Source organism: Sus scrofa, chromosome 5 (genome assembly GCF_054392235.1).
Source record: "Sus scrofa isolate SSC_HxYL_T2T_F1_AM1 chromosome 5, Sscrofa_HxYL_maternal_Yorkshire_Landrace_v2.0, whole genome shotgun sequence".
NCBI classification, from domain to species: Eukaryota; Metazoa; Chordata; class Mammalia; order Artiodactyla; family Suidae; genus Sus; species Sus scrofa.
Window position 1 is genome coordinate 90,075,768 of NC_139387.1, and position 15,528 is coordinate 90,091,295.

General features: G+C 42.9%; 1 protein-coding gene across 1 annotated transcript in view; it reads right to left on the minus strand.

Moving 5' to 3' along the window:
• UTP20 (UTP20 small subunit processome component) overlaps positions 1–15,528 on the minus strand; it is a 99,513-nt gene that overhangs the window by 1,784 nt on the left and 82,201 nt on the right. Inside the window, exons 48-60 of the mRNA XM_005664203.4 lie at positions 15,255–15,371; positions 13,539–13,709; positions 13,174–13,305; positions 12,663–12,773; positions 10,824–10,903; positions 10,054–10,123; positions 9,763–9,945; positions 8,199–8,330; positions 7,615–7,747; positions 4,947–5,134; positions 3,930–4,001; positions 1,887–2,150; positions 1,555–1,681 (exon numbers count right to left, since the gene is read on the minus strand). Of these exons, the coding sequence (XP_005664260.2) occupies positions 1,555–1,681; positions 1,887–2,150; positions 3,930–4,001; positions 4,947–5,134; positions 7,615–7,747; positions 8,199–8,330; positions 9,763–9,945; positions 10,054–10,123; positions 10,824–10,903; positions 12,663–12,773; positions 13,174–13,305; positions 13,539–13,709; positions 15,255–15,371 (1,780 nt within the window). The remainder of the gene's footprint in view (positions 1–1,554; positions 1,682–1,886; positions 2,151–3,929; positions 4,002–4,946; positions 5,135–7,614; positions 7,748–8,198; positions 8,331–9,762; positions 9,946–10,053; positions 10,124–10,823; positions 10,904–12,662; positions 12,774–13,173; positions 13,306–13,538; positions 13,710–15,254; positions 15,372–15,528) is intronic.

Consider the following 15,528-nt stretch of genomic DNA (forward strand, 5'->3'; position numbering starts at 1 on the left):
CCACCTGTTTGAGATTGCAATTGTCTTGAAGATAGGGACTGTGCCTTTTCCACCACTGAACCCCCAGTGCCTGGCAAATGTTAGGTGCTCAATAAATGTTGGGTGCTGAAAACCAATGCTGACCTAACCTTTACAAGGAAGGAAACTCAAGGTTGTAGGACTAAAAGAGCTCCTGATTTTTACTTATTTTTTGACTGAAGGGTGTAGACAATGTGGGATATCAATTCTCAGACCAGAGATTGAACCTGGGCTCTAGGCGAAAGCACCAAATCCTAACCACTAGACCACCAGGGAACTCCCAACAGCTCCTGTTTTGACATTTTTAAAACTTTTAACATCCACCACTCTACATCTCCTCTTTCCAATCACTAACTCCCACTCTTCCTATTATCAAAGAGATTAACTTAGGATCAGTGAGGGAAATATACCAGTGTACAAGGCCAAAAAAAAAAAAAAAAAAAAAGGAAAAAAAAAAACCCTGAAAATACTTGAACTAGAAAACGTTCATGTTTTTGCCTTATAATTTTTTTTTTTGCTTTTTAGTTCCTTTGATAGTATGAACTGCCCAAATCTTAGGAATTGAGAATTGAGAGAATGGAGGAGAAAGTGGAGATGAAATGTAAAGATTAGCTAAGTTTCTCCAGGCTGTTTATGGTTTTATTTCTAAATTTGTCTCAACTTTTTTTTTTTTTTTTTGCTTTTTAGAGCCGTAGCTGCAGCATATGGAAGTTCCCAGGCAAGGGGTTGGATTGGAACTATAGCTGCTGGCCTACCCCACAGCCACAGCAACAAGGGGTCCGAGCTGCATCTCTGACCTACACCATGGCTCATGGCAATGCTGGATCCTTAACCCACTAATCGAGGCCAGGGATTGAACCTGCATCCTCAAGGATGCTAGTCAGATTTGTTTTCGTTGCACCACAGTGGGAACTCCTTGCCTTACAGTTTTTTTTTTTTTTTTTCCCTTGCTATTTTAGGGCTGCACTCACAGCATACGGCATTTCCCAGGTTAGGGGTCGAATCGGAGCTACAGGTGCTGGTCTAAACCACAGCCACAGCAACACCAGATCTGAGCTGCATCTTCGACCTACACCACAGCTCATGGCAACTCCGGACCTTAACCCACTGAGTGAGGTCAGGGATTGAACCTGCAACCTCATGGATCCTAGTTGGGTTTGTTAACTGCCAAGCCATGAAGGGACCTCCTTGCCTTATAATTCTTAAGAGGATGTAGACATTTTATTTATTATTGTTCATAACGCTATAAGGTTTAGAACCACCCCAATTTAGTTTTCTTTGAGTATTTAATCTATGGTTAGGAGTCAAACATCATCTTTTAGGAGAGAAACATTCATTCCTAGACACAAGGAAGCATACGGGAGAGGACAGTCAAAAATAACACAAATATGCCTTATTTGTCTGCTGTTAACTGTCTTGATACCTAGCACGTTTTCATTCTGAAAACTCCGGTGGAGAGAGAGGACAGAAGGGAGGAAGGAGGCATTCAGGAGAGAAGTGAGGAAGGAAGGCTAACGCCCAAGTGTTCAGAATTACCCTGGTCTGAATAGGTGCTGTTCAGCTCCCGGAACAAAGGAGCGATGATCACTGGGAGATATGGCTTCACCTTGTCCATCCCAAGATCCATGGCTATGGCTCCAAGAAACTTAAAGATGCAAGTTCTCTGAAAGTACACATCATTTCTCATTTAAGGTTTTCTCTGGTAGCTACAACAGAGTTAATTTAGAAAACAGGTCTCTTTGGGGGCAAACTGCTGCAGTTTGGGGTTCAGAAGTTTCTAGAGATTTGGGAGGATAACTCATACCATTAAATACTTAAAAAAAAGAAAAAAAAAGACTACTTTCCGTCATTCTGTACATGCATCGCACCTTTAAGGGGTTTCTTGGTGAATAAGCAGCTTCCAGTTTTGCGATTCGGGTCAACTTCTGAATCAACCACAGCAGCGTGGCTGGCTTGCCAAGCTCTTCCTTCTCATCTGCACAGGCCATGTGCTCTCCCACATCCTCTCTGGTCATGCCGTCACCTAAAACTTCTTGTTCTTCCACGTCATCTTTTATGTCACCTTGCTTATCTCCAGAACCAGGTTCCAGTAAATACAAGACTTTAGCTACAAACAACAAATTCTTAACAACCTTAAAAGAAAGTTGGGGGGGGGAGGAGTAAGAATTGGACTCTGACTTCAAAATAAGCAGACGCTAACACAGGTATTCTACAATTAGGAGATAGAAAACTGGGTATTGCTTTATTGATGACTGCTCCATTTTTTTGGGGGGGGGGATAATTCTTCACTTTTCCTTAGAGTGCCTCCAAACCCAATGTCCATGTAATTTTCATCCATTTGGCCTATTTCTATTCATTAAGGTTTCATTGAGTAAATAAACAGCTTCATTCTGGACCATCTATTTACATTTTTAAAGGGAGCTTACATTCTCATTCCATTAAATTCCTTCATTCATTCTTCACAGAAGCAACAGTTTCCATTTACTGAACACTAACTAGAACACTAACAGGCCAGGGCTGCTTTTTTAAGTCTTATTTATGATAATGGGCTTGTTTTATCGAGTCCTAACTCTGTGTCGTCCAGGAAATCTCTGATGTGCGTATTTCACACCCATTATGTGAAGGAGGAAACCAAGTCGGTTTTGAATTCCTTCATCATCCTGGCTACCTTAAGAGGAGCTGTGCGCCCACTGTTGCCCTAAATATGGTGCTCAGAATACCACACACATCCAAGGCTAGCCTGGCCTTCAAGAGTTAATTCCAAGATTATCATTTCCTTCTGGAAGCTGGGCCTCCATGAAGACAGTACCAGATTTGGAGGCCTTTTCCCCTTGTAGCAGCTACTCCACACTGTTAACTCACTCTACGATTAAGGTGAACCAAAGTCCCTAATTTCTTTCATCCTGAATCAGTACTAATAAATCTTGTCCTGTCTTGAGTTTGTAGGATTTGTCAGCTTTTATTAAAACTAATACCATGTGAGACTCCACTCATTGTCCAGCCTGGCATAAATTCTTTGGCCCCACTTTGCTCGATCCATTGACTAGCTAGCCATTCCTTCCCTCCCGAACCCTGTCATATGATGAAGCATGTTATGTGTTCATTTAAAAAAGAGACAGAAGTATCAAAGTTCATGGCAGACCACCTGCGATCACTTGCAGATACAGCAGTCACCTAGTTTTTAGTGCCAAATCCCTTAATCTACCTTGATCCATTGTCTGTAATGGCTCACAACAGATGTGGTCAAGTGCCTTGCTTATATCCAAACACCACATCCGTGTCACCTCATCATCTACCAGCCCAACTGTTTTATCAAAAGGGAAAAACTAAAATGGAGCTGTAGACCAACTATTCGAAAGCAATTTATATTTACTGCACATTTACAAGTGCTTTCTTCCCTATATTTTAATTACAGCTATATTTGATAACATGAAAACACAAAAAGCTCTTTAGTGATGGAAAGATGTATCTGCCTCTTGTTAAGGAAGGACAATTCTTAGACCTTCCTGTAGCATGACCATTATTGCTTTTTCTTTAGCTTCCAGGGATAAGGGAAGGAAATTCGACAGCACAGCTTAATATTAAGACAATCAATCAATGTCCTTCAACGCTTTAGTTGCAATGTGGAGTGGATATGTTAAAAGTGAAGATGAAAAAGATTCACAGGGAACCTCCCACTGCATCATCTTTCTTGGGAATTTTAAATGGAGCCAGGAGTAATCTCAATACAGACCTCAGATTCCATTAGATATATGCACATAATTGAACATGTATTTGAGCGTTTACTTTTCATTTAATTCCCCAAGCTTTAACTAGGAAAGAGAAAAAACCAAAAACCAAATGTGAACCTATTCCTATAATGTTGGTAGAATAGGTCTCTTCTATTTAACTGGGAGGGTTATAATACTCACCTGCTCTCCTAGAGATTGATCCAAGAATTTGGAATGCAATTGATGGCAAGACGCTAAGGAGATACTTTTCATCTGGGGAAAGAAAATGGACATTGGCAGGCACAATGCAGGGTATTTGTGATTGCTTTTAAAACACCAACTAGCCATAATAATATGTAATAAAGTAGGAGATTTTGCTCTGAATGACCAATTGTGTAGATCTGGAGAAGGAAGGCTCATGATGAGATATTATGTAACAGTTCCCTTCTCTCTGCCACAAGCATTTTAGCTCAAGGACATGGGATACTTGCAAGCTTCGGGGAGACAGAGATCATAATCCTTCAGATTACCGGTAGACAGCTTGGCAACATTCAAATACTTTTCCTTTTCCCTTCCATCCTCCACTCGTTCAATGTTTCGGGAAGTTCCACTCTGAGCCAGGTGTTGTACTGAGTCCCAGGAAATCAGAGACGGTATCACATGTCCCTTAACATTTTCATGAACACCATCTCATTTAGTCAACAAGATTATGAAGGAGGCAGGACAGAGGACAGAGGGTGGTAATATTATTTTCCAGTCCCTCCCTTTTTTTTTCTTAAGGGCTGCACCTGCGGCACATGAAAATTCCCAGGCCGGGGATTAAATCTGACCCACATCGCAGCTGCGGCAACGCCAGATCTTTTAACACAGTGCCGGGCCAGGGATCGAACCTGCACCTCTGTGTCAACCTGAATAGCTGTAGTCAGATTCTTAACCCACTTCACCACAGCGGGAACTCTATCTTCTAGTGTTGATAACTTAAACATATAATGTAAGATAAACATGCTAAATAAGCACATCAAAAGTCTAGATTGATGGTCTAAAAACTATCTTTGAGGGGGACCCCTCTCTAGTTACTAACACTCCTATGGATCCACAGGGGCATCAGGTTGACCGGAAGGGTTTCTACCAAGGGCTGACCCCAAGACAGCGACGTGAACCTGGATGAACATCTCACACAGATTATGAGGGAAGGAAAAGGCCTGAGAGAAAACTTACCTTTTGGTCAAGATCATTTGTGAGGAATCTGATTGCTACCGGTTCTGAGAGTTTCTTTTTGGCTTTTTTAACATTCCGTTTTCTGATGAGTTCCTCTGGTTGGCAAGAGGCAAAGAGCAATCCGAAAACCTGGGCTGCGGTGAGCCAGACCCAGTTGTGCGGATGTCTCAGGTGAGAGTGCACGTGGCCTACGGGAACCAGAACACATTCTCAAGATGTCACAAGGCCTTTTAGACTGGGGTAAGCATGACGAGTTCTTGAGCATTTTGCTTGGATTTGGAAGCCAGAGATGAACAAAGCTGCCCCTCCTTCCCAGGAGCTCAGGAGAAGTTAGGCGGAGGGACAGGGACAACTAGAGGACCCACTCCCACCACAGGAAATGGCAGGAGAGAGGGCGAGTAAGCCTCAGACAGACAGTCTCTGAAGAACGAGCTTCAGATTCAAGGAGCTAAGGCAGCATTAACAATTACAATTTCTAAATTGAAATTAAGTATGCAGATGGGTACACACTTGTTTCTCATCATCACTGAAATCAGTGGCTCCAAGTAGCGGACTAAAAAAGCGATCATTCATGGAGGTGTTCTATGCGCCAGGCACAGGCCAAGGCTGTGACACGTGTTACTTCCCTTAGACCGCACAACAGTCCCGTGAGGCTCGAGCTGTCATCTCCGTTTCACGGTTCCAGAGGGGCTAAGTAACAGGCCAAGCCAATAGGCAGAACCAAGCTTGGACCCCAGCTCAACCTGGCCCCAAAGCTTGTCTTTTTAAATATGACCTCTTAAAATATCTTCAGGATGATCCCTTAAAACTTATGCTACAGGGCCACTCTCCATATACCACACTTGGAAAGAACAGCAGAAAAGCCTTGCGGTGTCAGGGGACAGCACTGAAATTCTAGATGACCCATGCCATATCTGAGTTACAGTCTATGCTGATCTATTTCATGAAGATGGTGCTGCTTTTTGTTATTTTGCTTTTTAGGGCTCCAGGCTAGGGGTCGAATTGGACCTGTAGCTGCCAGCCTATGCCACAGCCATAGCAACTCGGGATCCAAGCCACATTTGCGACCTACCCCAGAGCTCATGGTAACGCCAGATCCCCGACCCTCTGAGCGAGGCCAGGGATCGAACCCACATCCTCATGTTTTCTAGTCAGATGCGTTTCTGCTGCGCCACAATGGGCCCTCCCAAGATGGTTTTGCTTTTGTTCCACATGAACCTCTGTAATAATCTCAGTGGGGCCGTGTTAGAGTAGGCTCTGCAGTAACTTAGAAAAAGGATTATTTCTCATAAAATCATGAGTTTTCTTATAAAACAGGTGGGTATTTAAAGCATTCATTGCAATGCCTATTTCCTACTGACTAATCGAAACTAAAATGTTAAATAAAAAATTTCAGGATCTTATTTTCCTTCTTTTTTTGTCTTTTGGCCTTTTCTAGAGCCGCTCCCACGGCATATGGAGCTTCCCAAGCTAGGGGTCTAATAGGAGCTGTAGCTGCCAGCCTACACCACAGCCACAGCAACATCAGATCCAAGCCACGTCTGTGACCTACACCACAGCTCACGGCAACACCAGATCCTTAACCCACTGAGCAAGGCCAGGGATCGAACCTGAAACCTCATGGTTCCTAGTCAGATTAGTTAACCACTGTGCCACAATGGGAACTCCTCATTCTTTCTTTTTTATTTTGCTTTTTAAGGCTGCACCCACAACACACGGAAGTTGCCATGCTAGGGGTCTAATTGGAGCTACAGCTACCAGCCTACACCACAGCTCTCATGGCAATGCCGGGGATCGAACCCTCATCCTCATGGATCCTAGCCAGGTTCATTAACCACTGGGCCATGAAAGGAACTCTGGGGTTTTACTTTTCATTTAGAGTTTTATATAACTTAAATATCCCACAAAAGTGAAATGGTTGAGTAAATTATGGCACATTTACATGATGGATTATTTATAGCCATTTAAAAGGATATCTACTAAATATATTATAATATATAATATGCTTACCTGGTATGGAATTACGCAACCTCAAAAAAACCCTATGGCTATTTGACAAAAAGAAGATTGGATGGAAATACACAACAAATTATCAAGTAGCAAGAAGGACTGGGAAATTTCCTTTCTTTTACTCCCTCATAAGTAATATTCTTTCTTATTTATAAATGAAATACATTACTTATGAGGATGTGTGTGTGTGTGTATATATATACATACCCTCATATATAACTGTCTATATATATATTTGTTATTTGTTTTTCCCCAGTTGTTATTGTTGTTTTTTTTTTCCCAGAAAGAAATATTTTCACTGTAATCAATCTGAAAGGGCCTTTTAAATTTCTCATGAACCTTTCCCCTGACAGTTTATACATCCAATGTGTTTATTTTTACATTGATTGACTGATTTTGCTCTTTAGGGCCACACCCATGGCATAGGGAGGTTCCCAGGCTAGAGGTTTAATCAGAGCTACAGCTGCCACAGCCACAAAAACGCCAGATCCGAACCATGTGTGACCTACACCACGGCTCACGGCAACGCCGGATCCTTAACCCACTGAGCAAGCCCAGGGATCGAACCCGCATCCTCATGGTTCCTAGCTGGATTCGTTTTCACTGTGCTACGACAGGAACTCCTATTTTTAGATTTAAATAAAGAAGAAATACTTACTCCAGATTTTACTTAGAGTCTCAGAGGGCTTGGTAAACTGAATAATATTACATTCCTTGATGAGTTTACTTATCAGTGTAAGAAAACTAAACAGAAGGCGATCTGCAGCTTTTTCTTCAGTCTCTTCCATGATCTACAAATAGGAGGAATGTTAAATCAATTAGGACAATAATTTCAAAGTATCTGATGGACTTTTTTTACTCTAGCATGTAAATTTACATCAGGGGTTCTCAACCTCAATACTACTGACATTTTGGGTCAGATAATCCTTTGTGTTGGGGGGCTGCCCCGTGCACTTGGCCTCTCCTCACTAGAGGACAACAGCACCTCTCTACCCTCCGGTTGTGACAAGCAAAAATGTCTTCAGGTATTGCTAAATGTCCCCTTGGGGACAACACTGCACTGCTTAGGAAACTTTGATTGTTATGTACTATGGAAGATTACTTTAACCACTGAGTTCTTGTTTTTATTAACAAAAAAACGCTTCTAAAGACAAATAATATTTAACCTGTTAGCTATACCACCTCAAGTAAAAAAAAAAAAAAACTATTAAAAAAAGTTTTATTCCTTAGCAAATAACTTACATCTGTAAAGTTTTCAGGATCAATTTCCTTTTCAATCACAGGGAGAACAGTTCCAAGTCTTCTCTCAAAAGTGACTCCTTCGCTTTCCACAAACAATCCACAAATCAGGGCAGCTAGTTGTCTATTTAAGCTCTACACAAAATAAACCAACATAAGACAATATCAGCCCAACCTGGGAAGCTGTCCATTTCTAAAACTATAAAATGAAGAGAGGCATGACTCTGTCCTCAATAGTTCTTTATGATACTAGAAATCAATAGAATGTGGATTTTTGGTGGCTAACATGAAAAACAGAGAAATATTCACACCTCAGAACAACATTTTTTTTTTTTTTTTTTTTGGCTGTACCCGCGGCACGTGTAAGTTCCCGGGCCAGGGACTGAACCTGTGCCACAGTAGTGACCCAAGCCACTGCAGTGACAATGCCAAATCCTTAACCTGGTGCTCCACAAGAGAACTCTCAGAACAACACTTTTTTATTTTTATTTTTTGCTTTTTAGGGCCACACCTGTAGCTATAGAGGTTCCCAGGCTAGGGGCTGAAGTGGAGCTACAGCTGCTGGTCTACACCACAGCCACAGCAACACCAGATCTGAGCCATGTGTGTGATCTACACCACAGCTGACGGCAATGCCGGATCCCCAACGCACTGAGTGAGGCCAGGGATGGAACCCGCATCCTCATGGATACTAGTCAGATCTGTTTCTGCTGCGCCACAACGGGAACTCCTCAGAACAACATTTTTAAAAAGTGGTATTCATCATTATCCACAGACTAACACATTTTTTTTCCTCATTTTAAATTAAAAAAAAAAAAGGAAGACGTTTCATGCCCCTCCCTTCCCCCCTTTCTGACTTTAATACTTAAAGCCAGTATTAAGATATTATGTATGTTTATATTCCACAAAGATGGGCCCGTGACAATGGGAGCAGAGTCAGCAAGTGGATATAATCACTGGCAAAAATTTACACTCTATAGTTCCCACTGTGGCTCAATGAGTTAAGAACCCGACTAGTATCCATGAGGATGTGGGTGTGATCCCTGGCCTTGCTCAGTGAGTTAAAGGATCTGGTGAAACCATGAGCTGCAGATGTAGGCTGCAGATGTGGCTCGGATCTGGTGTGGCTGTGGCTGTGGCTGTGGCGTAGGCCGGCAGCTACAGCTGATTTGGCCCTTAGCCTGGGAACTTCCATATGCCGCAGGTGCAGCCATTAAAAAAAAAAAAAAAAATCACACTCTATAAATTGAATAGAAAAATTGGAAACAAATATATTCATCAATGGGGACTGCCTGAGGAAGTTATAATACCTTCATGTAATGAAGTAACGAGGTGACATGAACCATGCAGTGGGAATACAGGTGATTTTTAGCTACTCTTTTATAACTTCTTAGACTTTCTGAAATCTTACCCTAAAAATATATTATAACCCACAATTAAATACAAACAACACAGCTATTTGGGAAAAATTAATTCAACGATGTATGTATAATACGTATTCTTACTCAAAGCATGAACACCAAAAGCTCAGACTTTTCTTTGAAATATGACTAAAAGCAACTCAGACCTTCTTGGCCCCAAACCAGGTGGTAACCATACTGAAGAGCCAATCTTTCTTCTCAAGGCTGATTTTACTGAGTAAGGATTTGATTGCCATGGATGCCATCTTTTTACACGAGGCAGAGTCATCGTTCACCATCATTAGGCAAAGAGGAATAAAGAACATGCCACAGTTCTCGTGCAGCAGTCCCTGAAAGGAGACAGATGCTCATGAGCACACTCAGATTGGACCGTGGGCTCCCAGGGCTCACGGGAGCCAGAGCCAGCAAACACGGTTTGTCTCTGTGATTTGTGGTACCTGAGGGAATGTGTCAAAGAGATAAGCGATCATTTCCAAGGCGGACTCTCTCCCGGTCTCGTGTTCATAACTAGGGGAAGAAGATTAGAAGGACTTGTTAGTAACTTTAAATTTAGCAATAATTGTTTTTAGGGATTTAAAACACTGTCTCGAGGTGCCAGTGTATTTCTTAAAAAGTGGAAAAAAAAACCCTCCATTTTCCCAATCTTAAAACATGTACTTAATTACTGTTTATTTTATTTTTATTTATTTTTTTGTCTTTTTGCCATTTCTTGGGCCGCTCCCGGGGCATACGGAGGTTCCCGGGACAGGGGTCGAATCGGAGCTGTAGCCACCGGCCTACGCCAGAGCCACAGCAACGCGGGATCCGAGCCGCGTCTGCAATCTACACCACAGCTCACGGCAACGCTGGATCGTTAACCCACTGAGCAAGGGCAGGGATCGAACCCGCAACCTCATGGTTCCTAGTCGGATTCGTTAACCACTGCGCCACGACAGGAACTCCTATTTTTAAACATAATTTTGTTAAATTTTTACCATACTCCCAAATGGACTCTAATGACAACCAATGGTCATGCTGAATTGAAAAGCAACTTGCAGAACTGCTATATGAAGCCATGCGCAAGGCTCGACAAGTCAGTGATTCATATGACAGCATCCTCGGAGATGGGCCATCGCGGTTCAGCTTTGTTCTTTTCAAGAGAGCCAACACTTTGAAAGGTGCGAAGAACCTACCCCACTGCCCTGTGTAGCTTATGGCTTCAACTTACTTTAGCTGAGCAAGCATGAATTCCAAGTTTGGTCTCAATTTGTCACCCAGAGGATAATCAAGAATGTATTTCAGAAAAACCTAGAAACAGAAGTCACACAGGAGATCATTTGGATCCTGTCTCTCCAGGATTCCTCTTTCCTGAGCTGCTTTCTGGGACGCACAAAGCCCTTTCAGAAAGGTGATCCGTTAGGCGAGGTCTGCCTCCGGAGTCAATAACTGTGCCCTCGGCTCTCCTCCCGCTTTGCTTCCTCAGGTCCTAAGAGGCAACTAGCATGGCTGGTTAGGCCTCTGAATCTCAGCCTGCACGCTGGCAGCTCCTCTCTCTGACAGGAGGCTGTGCTGGACTGGGGATGGACTGCAATTCAACCCCAAATTTCCTCTGAAATAAGTATAACAATTATGTGATCATAATACTAACTATTGCACTTCCTAATGGCACTGGGTTAAGTGTTCCCCAGTTGGTTTTTCATGCCTTAGGAAGCAGGTGACATCACCCCATTTTACAGATGACGAGAATGATGCTGGCAGAGAGTAACTTTGCTCAGGTGACAGTGCCAGAATGTCATGCCTTGTCTCTCTGCATCCAAGGGCTCTGCTTTTAAACTATATTATTCAGCTTCCTTTATTCATAAACTGTCAGTACCAAGCACATCACCAAGCTGTCCACGGCCTGTTTTTCTCCAACTATAAAATGGTGGTACTATTTCTTTTGAACGATAGTTACAAATAGAAGCCAGGTATGTAAATAAAGTCCTGGACGTGCTGCTGATGCTTCATAAATAGCAGCTGGCCCTCCTTCTTCCAAAATGAGTTCACTTTGTCTAAAAATGACCTTGGCAGCCCTAATCCTCCTTTAATTCTGAGTTCATATTTCCAGTTCAGACCCTTCCACCTCCTGAGGTGACATATGCACAGAAGATCAGGGATGGGCACACTTATGAACACAAAGCTGCTAATGTCACTGCTCTGCCTGCTGACTTCAAGGGCTTCTGGTTATTCTTAGATGAAAGCACTAAATTTGTCACAAGACCACAAGGTCTTGTTTCATCTGGCCCCCTCCCCCACCTCATTCAACTCACTGAACTCCCTCAATAAGCTAAGCTCTTGTCCACCTCAAGGCTTATCTTCCGTAGCCTGCGAAACTAAGCCTTATTCTTCCAAATTTTGCTTACATGCCAACCCTCAGGAAAGCTTTCCCCGACTCTCACACCAAGGTGATTCTCCACCTTGCCATAGGCTTCTCCATGTTTTGTCAATTGTAAGGAGCAGTTTTTTATATTTTAACATATCCGAAATTGGGATGTGTCTTATAACTGATGCCATCTTACCACTGTGTCACGGTTTTTTTTTCTTTGAGGTATGTAAGTAATGGTGTATTTTCTAAGCGATGAAATGTGACAGTACTTTTTCCTCCAGGCATCCCCAAGTGGATGTCTGTAATTAAATAACCATGTTCGCTTTGCACATACTTGCTAGAGGATAGACACGCACTATGCAAATTTTGTTAACCACTCTTCCAGCAACACCAGGTACACACTGATATGCATGAAGTGGTCAATGACTGGACAAATGGAAAGAAATCTTTGCTGCAGAAAGGAAACCTATTTCTCCATCCATCTGAAACATGCCACACATGGGCTATATTTAAAATGCTCCTTATACTCAAAAATGTCCTTATGCTCCGGGTATGAATGGGCTCCTGAGTCTCAGAATAAAGCAACATTAGGACACAAAGTCATCCTCAGAATTCAGTCAGTGTTGACATCTTTCTACCTAAAGACCAAACAGAGAAGGCACTGCCCAGCCCTTGCTAAGGGAATACGCTCTGTCTACAAACCTGTCTGCACTGGACTCGGACAGGTTCACTCTGTGCAGAAATTGCCAACTTGGATACCTTCCGCATGACATCATCAATTTCTGGGACCAACAACTTTCTTGATAAAATGGCCTAAAATACAAAAAGAAAAGACATACTCAGGTCATGTTTTACTGCATACGGCCTGATGTTTGCTAAGCTGACCTGATGTTAGCAGTTAGGCAGTTTTCAAATACAATGGAAATATCTCCAAAAGAAAAAGAACATAAACTTTAAAAATGGTTAAAAATTGTTAATTTTATGATACATGCGGGTAGAGTGTCTGCATTTGTACAGAATTCTCTGGAAGTTTAATACAGAGCTCACGTTCAAGTATTTTAATAAGAAGATATATTAATGTATAATTAATTAACCCAAATCGTAGTAATCCTAAAGTCTACAGCTAGTCAAAATACTATATATTCCATGTTATTCTAAACATCTGACATGAGGCTCATAAATGGTACAATCCACCATTCTGGGGACACCATACCTTCAGAAGACCGAATGCGGTGGCTTGTCTTGAAATATCATACATGTCCTCCTCAGCGTATGCGAGTAGAACCTGAAGCTGCTTTTCAGTTATCTGGTACGACTTCACTTTCTTCACAAGTATGGTCACACACTGCAAGTTACAACAGCGAAGTTAACAGGCACGACACCCCGTAAGCCAGCAGCCAGCGGAATGATAAGGACTCAATACAACATCAAGCTTTTCCACATAGGATAATAACACTCTGGCCTTAGCAAATTCATCTGGAAGAAATTTTGACCAAGACCACAAAGGATGCTAAGGAAAATTAACTTTGATGTTAATCTTAGTCCTGCCTTTCCCAAGTGCAAGCGAAAACACCTCACCTTGAAACAGTTTACCACTAAGTGGAAGTTCTGGCCCCTGGCAGCACCCAGTTTGGCATAGTCCTTCAGCAAAAGGAAAAGGTGTTTTGTCAGCTGTTCTGCTTTCGTTTCTATGGAAGGCAGGGGGAACCTCAAGACCCAGATCAGACACTGCAGAGCACCTGTGATCACCTGAAAAACAAAACCCAAACCGATCTACTTGTGAAGTGATCAAACCCAAGAGTCCGGCACCTGAGGCTGTGTGGGCTCTAAGCAGCCCAGGAGACGGGATGCAACGCTCTGCTCAGCCTGCTCAGGAGGAAATGTGCTAAAAGGGTCCGAAGATAGAGGAAAGCTTCCTGGCCCCTGTGGTAGAACTCACGGCTTCTCCATAGCAAGGGAAGTTATTTCCCAAGCGAATGAGACAAGGTGCTCACTAAACACATTCTTTGTTTGTTTGTTTGTTTTCCTTTTTGGGGCCATACCTGTGGCATATGGAAGTTCCTGGGCAAGGGGCTGAATTGGAGCTGCACCTGAGGCCTAAGCCACAGCTATGACAACACCAGACCTGAGCTACATATGTGACCTATGCCATAGCTTGGAGCAACGCCGGATTCTTAACCCACTTGAGCAAGGCCAGGGATCGAACCTGAATCCTCATGGAGACTACGCCAGGTTCCTAACCCAATGAGCCACAAGGGGAACTCTGATATTCTTAACCTATTAGGATAAATGATTGGATGGGAAGGATAATTTTAGCATTTATTTCTCAAATGCTAAAGTTAGCATTTGAGAAATAAATGCTAATTATAAATGACTTAAATTTTCTAGAACAGTACCTCAATTTAAACACAAGGCACACACACTACAGAGTGTTAGAGATATAACGTTAAAAAGGATGCCATTCCTCATGTAAGGAGCGGACAGGTGACCCAGAAATTAAGCACAGGAACTATGATATAGTTAAATGTTGTGCATTTTTGTGGGGGGGGAATAATAAATAAAAAGCGCCGGCACCAAGTGATAACAAAAGAATCCCTGAACCTCCAGGCAGAACCTTCAACACTACCAGCTGCTTCACCTGGTTCAGCTGCACCCAACTGGCCCCGATGGACTGGCTGCTGGGGTGGCCTTATGGGCTGGATTCAGTGAAGACAGGAAAGCACCCAGCAGTCAGTAAGACCAGGGCTTCGACTCCGGCTCTGCAGCTTTATTACCCATTTGACCACTGAGATGTCCCTTAACCTCTCAGCACCTTCGCTGTAAAACAGGCAACCTGGGAAAGTGGGAAAGGTGTGGGCTTTGGAGTCTGACAGACTGAGGCTCACATCCGAGATCTGTGACATGGGCCAAGTGGCTCGGCCTGAGGCCTGGATCTCTCATCTATGGAACAGAAGCGGGAATACACGCTTCATGAGTTATGAGGATTCGCAGCTGTGCGCACTGGTGACAAGGATGACGATGATGAGGTGATATGATTACTGCCTTGGGGACAGCACCACTCGCCCTCATGAAGCTGTTATGAAGATCAAATGAAGTAAGTCTTGTACCCAGAAGGGCTTTTACGGATGTTAAGAGCTATCCATGATTGTTAAATTGCTGTGAAGGGAACGGTTTGATGCAGGTGGTTCATGATGTTATAAATCTCTTTTAAAAATCATCTTGGGAAGCACAAGCCTAGACATAAGTTCTAGGTACTCCGCACAGCACATCTCCTGTGAAGGAACAGATACTCACCTTCACGTCCATGGCGCCCAGGCAGTCTATGAGGAGAGACACAAAAGGATCCAACATTTCCAGAACGTGTTCACTTGAAGACTTGACCTTGGAAGTCTTCAAGCTAAGATGCAACAGCTAAAAGATTCAGAAAGATAGATACATCACACCAGCTGCCTATAAGAGCAAAGGAGTGGGGGAGTTCCCGTCGTGGCGCAGTGGTTAACGAATCTGACTAGGAACCATAAGGTTGCGGGTTCGGTCCCTGCCCTTGCTCAGAGGGTTAACGATCCGG